At 47.4% G+C, this 7662-nt stretch overlaps 1 protein-coding gene across 2 annotated transcripts in view; it reads right to left on the bottom strand.

Moving 5' to 3' along the window:
* Positions 1-69: 69 nt before the first annotated feature.
* LOC115195794 (collectin-12) overlaps positions 70-7662 on the bottom strand; it is a 66187-nt gene continuing 58594 nt past the window's right edge. For both annotated transcript variants that reach the window (XM_029756053.1, XM_029756052.1), the window contains 7 exons: positions 6002-6088; positions 4765-5808; positions 2443-2940; positions 2189-2325; positions 1972-2081; positions 1668-1814; positions 70-1521 (listed from right to left, as the gene is read on the bottom strand). In XM_029756053.1, coding sequence (XP_029611913.1) covers positions 1431-1521; positions 1668-1814; positions 1972-2081; positions 2189-2325; positions 2443-2940; positions 4765-5808; positions 6002-6088 — 2114 coding nt within the window. In that variant the 3' untranslated portion in view covers positions 70-1430. The remainder of the gene's footprint in view (positions 1522-1667; positions 1815-1971; positions 2082-2188; positions 2326-2442; positions 2941-4764; positions 5809-6001; positions 6089-7662) is intronic.

The following is a 7662-nucleotide window of genomic DNA, read 5'->3' as shown; positions in this document are numbered from 1 at the left end:
AATTACTGGCTAAAAAGTATACACAAAGTAATTGTGACTATCAAAACCAGGAAACATGAATGCCATTAGTGCAGAAAAATTTACTTTAAAATGAGATATTGTTAGGTATGAGCCAGAGGCAGCGTTCCAGGCTGACTACATTGCAGATGCCACACAAAGCCTGGCAAGGTGTTTATCAAAACACCTGCCCACATCATATGTTATAGTATTCTGATGCCCGACTGCACAGTCAATTATTAGTCCCTCGCTCCCTCCAGAATTCTGCGATTGCAATTTTTTTTGAAAAGTCAACAATTCCCCGCATACTATGAGTGGCCTGGCAAATTTGACATATCCCTGTACTATTTCCGCATAAAACAGTAAAATCATTGCAATATTATCACATAAAACTAAAACTGACCCATCATCGCAGTACATAAATTGGACTCAATTTCAACCAATCGCCGTACATTTACCACATAATATGGTTCAATCAACAAACTTTTTCCCTTGTCCCCGCATTTTAGTGACAAATTGGAGGACAAACTCATTGCATTTTGGCATGCAAAATGTCAGAATTGCAAAATCAAGCATTTTTGCCTGCAGATATCCCTGCGAAATCCCAGAGGGACAGGATGATGTGGCATGCAACCATTAGTTGATGCAATGCAATGTCTGCATTGAAGCCAGCCTGGAACACGACCATAGTCACTTGTTACATTGTGGAAAGTACAAACTCATACACCATACAGGCCCCATACGCAAATATACAGTACCGTACATACAGAAATACTAACATGTAAACTTGTGCAGTCTTGACTTCATAACCAAGCAGACTTTCTGACTGTTATTATGTGTAAATACTTCATTTATTTAGATTCATGTGTATAATAACATACTTATATATAGCTAGACAGTTCTTGATGTTTGAGAAAGGACATATCAGCGACATTTCTATGATTTATTTGCGCATCATTTTGCACCTCACATAATTATGAAGGAACTAGACTATCAACTGTGAAAGACACTGCGGTGAGTCCCATTGGCGCTGTAAAATAATGGTCTATATTGAAAAACTGCAATATGAAAATATACATTCAGATAATCAGTTATAAATGGACTAACGTCACACAAAAAAAAACAGCATTAAAAACAATTAAATGAGACAAATATATATGAGTCAATTACTTTGGTGATTATTAAAAAAAACAAAATAAAACGATTGATCTTCCCCTCAACACTTGATTGTCATGTTGCTGGAATGCAAATTCTGGAAGTAGTGGTCTGGGTTCACTTTGGAGGAGAGCGGAATCTGGCTACCAGTGGGGGAAATCTCAGTGAAATGCAGCCATAGTCTCGATTCAGGCTTGTGAAGCTTGTCTCTCGTATTTCTCCACATAGCATGTCCATGCATAGGGTGTCAGATGGCCAGTGTCACTTGTGGGTGGGGCCTAATGATGCTCATCATACCGCCTCTGACTCAACCACGCCTCTTCCTTTTCTTCTTCTTCCACAGAGGGTGATGTAATCCTGGAGTTTTTGCTGCAGAAAAACGACATTGCTTGGAGATTATCACACATATTTTTTGCAAACAAAATAACTATGACTAAGACAGCAAAAAATATATACACGTAGAAAACTTGACAGACAGACAAACAGACAGACGGATACTGTAGATGGATACTCACGGATACTCCGTGGCTTTCTCGCAGATGTAGCTGATGAGATCTTCACAGAAGAAATCATTCCACAGTCCCTCGTGGATGAGGCCAGCGCAGTCCTCTCCTCTCTCGTGCCCGTGGCTCCAGTTGTCTGGCTGTCCTGGCTTCCACTGCCTACAGTCACACAGCAGAGGGCACTCACACACTGAAACCTAACTTGAGACACGTGAATGTAACTGCGTCTTCCCCTTTAGTCTTGCATTGATAGTAATGGGATTATCTCGGCTGCGAAAGACTAGCATCAGCCTTGACACTGAGGTACTATACATACGAGAAGGCAGGTTCGGTTCCATCCAGCCAGCGCCATGCATTCTCCTCCTCCCTGTCTGTCAGACCCATCCAGAAGTAGCCCTTTCCAGAGGTCTGCTTTTGCAGCCATTTCTGAGAGAAAACAAAGAAACATGATGTCAGTAATGTCACTCATTTTATGACTGTTTGAACAGTTGTGCTTTTGATTTTGAAAGACCTATGAGGATGACTGTTCTTACCTGTTCATCGTTATCGTTAATGATCACCATTGACGCAGTCTGAGCATCACAGCTTTTCTTCGCATCGTCAAAGTTGCGCAGCTCTTTGGAGAAGTGATAGCATTTGTCTCTGAAGCCAACCCACTCTTGAGGACAACCTGCAGTGAACGGTTATTGTTATACTATCACAATGAACTAATGTCCTGTCTATCATAGATGGTGTTGACAGAGTGATACAGACATATCGAGGGTGTATAAAAATGAATGAGTATCACCTGGGGCCGACACAGTAGAAGCGGGGGCCTCACTCTGCATCGAGAAAGGGACCAAAGGCACTGCTGCCGCTGCTGCAGGTCGGGCAGTGAGTCCTGGCAGTCCAGGTGGCCCTGGGGCCCCCACGGGCCCCACCGGTCCCCTGGGTCCCTGTGCCCCAGCCGGCCCCACCTGTCCTCGGTCTCCCGACGGACCTTGTGGCCCCTGAGGACCGGCCTGTCCATCTCTCCCAGGGAGCCCAGCAGTGCCTGGCTCACCATTTGCCCCCGGGGGTCCTGCCCTGCCCCCTGACCCTCGGGAGCCCTTTGAACCTGGGTTCCCCCGTGAGCCTGGCTGACCTTTGAACCCTTGTATTCCTGGTGGTCCTGAAGATCCCTTCTCTCCACGGAGCCCCTGCACCCCAGGCCCACCCGTATCCCCTTTCTCCCCTTTCTGACCGGGCTGACCGGCTCCTCCCTGGGGTCCTTTGTCTCCCCGCGGGCCTCTTGGACCAGGTGGACCTGAAACAAGAAACAATAAAAAATATATAAACCTGGGTCTGTTCAACTGTTCAAAGTGTAGTAGAGGAGTGTGAGTGTCACTTTACCCTGCCTTCATCTACATATCTACCACAAATACCTCGTACCTCTTCACATTGATCTAGTACTGGAACTCCCTGTATATAGCTCCATTCTTGTGTCATTCATTTTACTCCTCTTGTGTTACTAAACTCAGCAAAAAAAGAAACGTCCCTTTTTCAGGACCCTGTCTTTCAAAGATAATTAGTAAAATCCAAATAACTTCACAGATCTTCATTGTAAAGGGTTTAAACACTGTTTTCCATGCTTGTTCAATGAACCATAAACAATTAATGAACACGCACCTGTGGAACGGTCATTAAGACGCTAACAGCTTACAGATGGTAGGCAATTAAGGTCACAATTATGAAAACTTAGGATACTAAAGAGGCCTTTCTACTGACTCTGAAAAACACCAAAAGAAAGATGCCCAGGGTCCCTGCTCATCTGCGTGACCGTGCCTTAGGCATGCTGCAAGGAGGCATGAGGACTGCAGATGTGACCAGGGCAATAAATTGCAATGTCCGTACTGTGAGACGCCTAAGACAGCGCTACAGGGAGACAGGACGGACAGCTGATCGTCCTCGCAGTGGCAGACCACGAGTAACAACACCTGCAAAGGATCGGTACATCCGAACATCACACCTGCGGGACAAGTACAGGATGGCAACTACAACATTTCCCCGAGTTACACCAGGAACGCACAATCCCTCCATCAGTGCTCAGACTGTCCGCAATAGGCTGAGAGAGGCTGGACTGAGGGCTTGTAGGCCTGTTGTAAGGTAGGTCCTCACCAGACATCACCGGCAACAACGTCGCCTATGGGCACAAACCCACCGTCGCTGGACCAGACAGGACTGGCAAAAAGTGCTCTTCACTGACGAGTCGCTGTTTTGTCTCACCAGGGGGGTGATGGTCGGATTCGCGTTTATCGTAAAAGGAATGAGCGTTACACCGAGGCCTGTACTCTGGAGCGGGATTGATTTGGTGGTGGAGGGTCCATCATGGTCTGGGGCGGTGTGTCACAGCATCATCGGACTGAGCTTGTTGTCATTGCATTCAATCTCAACGCTGTGGGTTACAGGGAAGACATTCTCCTCCCTTGTGGTACCCTTCCTGCAGGCTTATCCTGACATGACCCTCCAGCATGACAATGCTACCAACCATACTGCTCGTTCTGTGCGTGATTTCTTGTAAGACAGGAATGTCAGTGTTCTGCCATGGCCAGCGAAGAGCCCGGATCTCAATCACATTTAGCACGTCTGGGACCTGTTGGATCGGAGGGTGAGGGCTAGGGCCATTCCCTCCAGAAATGTCCGGGAACTTGCAAACTTGCAGGTGCCTTGGTGGAAGAGTGGGGTAACATCTCACAGCAAGAACTGGCTAATCTGGTGCAGTCCATGAGGAGGAGATGCACTGCAGTACTTAATGCAGCTGGTGGCCACACCAGATACTGACTGTTACTTTTGATTTTGACACCCCCTTTGTTCAGGGACACATTATTCAATTTCTGTTAGTCACATGTCTGTGGAACTTGTTCAGTTTATGTCTCAGTTGTTAAATCTTGTTATGTTCATACAAATATATACACATGTTAAGTTTGCTGAAAATAAACGCAGTTGACAGTGGGAGGACGTTTCTTTTTTTGCTGAGTTTATTTTATTTTTAAACTCTGCATTGTTGGGAAGGGCTCATAAGCAAACATTGCACGGTAAAGTCTACACCAGTTGTATTCGACGCATGTAAATGTGTTTTCATTTTAATTACCCTGTAGGATGGTGAAGTTGGTGATGAGCTGTGAGTGCTTGCTGTCTACCAGCTTCATCTCCTCCATGATGATGGAGAGACTGGTGACCTCCTTGTCCAGGCGGGCCACCAGGTCGTCCTGCTGCGACCTCAGTGTGGTGGCGTCTGACCTCACGTCTGACACGGTGGCATTCAAGTCGGACAGGTAGTCGGAGTGGCGCCCCACTGTCTCGGCGCAGGTGCGCAGCTCGTTGAGGTTCAGGTTGATGGCGCCCAGGAGTTGAGTAGTAAAGCTGATGTTGCCTGTCACGCGGTCGATGCTCCCCTCTGACTCGTCCAGGCGTATCTCCAGCTGGTCGAACTTAGAGGAGGTGAGGTTGTCGTGGTTGCGCTGCTGGTCCATGATCTCCCTGAGAGTCTGGTCGTGGTTCTCTGCCAAGCTGGAGGTGTTCTGGAGCTGTCCAGACAGCGAGGCCAGCTGAGATCCCACGTCCTCCAGGCTGTCGTTGTTGGACTTGGCCAGGGCAGAGGCATTGGAGGCCAGCACCTGGAGGTTCTGCACCTTCTCCTTCAGCCAATCAGCATCCGACTTCGTCTGCCTGGCCGTCTGCTCCAGGCTTTGGAAGTCGTTTCGGATCTTCTGGATGGCCTGGCTGGTGTCATCCACAGATCTCTGCAAAGCCGAGATTAGGCCCCTCTGTTGGGCCTGGGTGAGGTTAAGATTCCCGATGCTCAGCAGGGCCTGGCTCTGCTGCCGAACCTGCTCCTGGAGCTCCGTTTGCAGCCGAGCCGTGTCCTCCTGAAGACCCTCCATGGTGCCTCCGTAGGCCCGCAGGGTGCCATTGACAGACTTCAGCGTGGCCGTGTTGGCGTCCAGCAGACCCTGTATGGAGCCCTGGCTGCCCTGCATGTCCAGGCCAGAATCCTGCAGACGACCCAGGGCTGCCCGGTTACTGTTGCTCCTCTCTGCCACCTCAGACAGCTGCCGCTGCAGAGCCCGGATGTTGTTCTTAAAGGCCTGGATCTCTGTGGTAGTGTTCTCCGACTTCTCCCCAGTCTGGTCATCTGGGGACATGGTGTGAAAGAAATTATTACATAATGGTTGGTGTGGTTACTCTTCAATCAAAGATTAAAGAGACTTCAATCAAAGACTTCAGTAAAAACAGTAACTCTTAACTGTTATTATTCAACACAATGCACAGGCTTAAGTTACAAAGGATTATGCATGGTCAACTTGCTAGGTAGTGGGGAAACTCACCTAGCTTTTTCAAGTCTGTTTCCACAGCAATGATCTTCCCCCCATAGCTCTCGATACCTTCGGACACATTGTCAACCTTTTGCACCACTGCAACACAAACAACACAACACAGTTCAGGGTTAGCTCTTCAGCACAGTGGCTCCATACAATATTACGAGTCTGAGAAGGATGGGCAGAATAGCCTGCAATCACAGACACCATGTATAAAAGGGATCAGAAAGAATGATTATGAAACCTCACTCAGACACAATATATAAGATATATGTCTGGTGGGTATGTAATAATGGTCGCCTCAGCAATCACATGCTTTAGGATTAGGAAAATGGTCATGTAATACACCATAATGTCTCAATGATTGGGTGTGTCCATGAAGACTGAGCGTGAGACACTGAAGACACTGGCAGATGAGCACAGAGTGGGTGGGTGGTCAGAGGGAGTAGGGTCCGGAGAGGAGGGGGTAGGACAGAGACACTGGAGGGACCCTGGGGGACAGGAAGCAACCCGAGGGGGGTCCTCAGTAAACAGGGGGATCAAAGGGTACCCTAAGGAGACAGACGCTGTGTCAGGCTACTGGACCCTTCATTTCCTCTGGAATGTGTCTGGGATTCCATGGAATCACCCCACCACCATCACTTCCACAGGCTAGGGAGCCATCTCTAACCATCTAACTGGAGACCACAGGGGTTACAACTAAGGGCGCACTATATATCGGTAATCATATCAGAATCGGCCGATATTAGCTAAAATGACAACATCGGCATCTAGTTTAACGCCAATGTGCAAAACCGATGTCAAAGCTGACGTGCATACCTATATAACGTAGGTAGATGACGTAATGACGCCACGAAAAATACAGCGCTACATGTGCAACACAGCATTCCTAACCTAGCCCACAATGTCTGCTGTGTGGATCTATTTTGAAGTTTCAAAGGAAGATAACAAAAAGGCCATCTGCAACGTTTGTGCTGCTATTATTTCCTCAGGACGTGAGAAAGGGAAATCTTTCAATACCACAAACCTAATTACTCACTTGAAAGTGCACCACCCCCAGACGTTCAGCGACTACTTAAAAGAAAATCTGAAAAAAACTAAGAGCACACAACTAAACAAGTTCAAGTCGAGCAGTCATATGAGAGTAAGAACATTTCAGCGAGACAACTCAAAGGCGAAATCCATTAAACGCCAAGATAATGGAATTCATTGCCCTTGACAATAAACCAATCTCTCTCATGGATGATGCTGGCTTTCGCCGACTGGTCGAGCATCTCAAGAACCGATAAACACTAACAAGTAGACGCTATTTTTCAGATGTTATCCTACCGGAGTTTCACAGTATTGTTGAAATGCACATCCATGAGCTACTTGCTATGGGCGTCAATGCTATTAGCTTCGCGACTGACATTTGGACCAGCGATGTCAGCCCCATGAGCATGCTGAGTCTGACAGCACAGTGGGTCGACAAGGATTTCGTACTGAGGAAAGCCGTATTGCATGCTCAAGAATGTGCTGGTTCTCATACTGCTGCTGCCATTTGAGAACATGTTTGAAACTTGTAAACATGAACACACTCCTAGCTCCATTCGAACCACTGACTCGGGAATAAGCTCATCAACTGCGTCTCCAGCAGACGTGATACCCTCTGTCATGGCATTGAAACGCCT

Source organism: Salmo trutta, chromosome 6, assembly GCF_901001165.1.
Source record: "Salmo trutta chromosome 6, fSalTru1.1, whole genome shotgun sequence".
In the NCBI taxonomy this organism is placed as follows: domain Eukaryota; kingdom Metazoa; phylum Chordata; class Actinopteri; order Salmoniformes; family Salmonidae; genus Salmo; species Salmo trutta.
The sequence above is the reverse complement of the archived record's forward strand: the minus strand, read 5'-3'. Positions and strand labels throughout refer to the sequence as shown.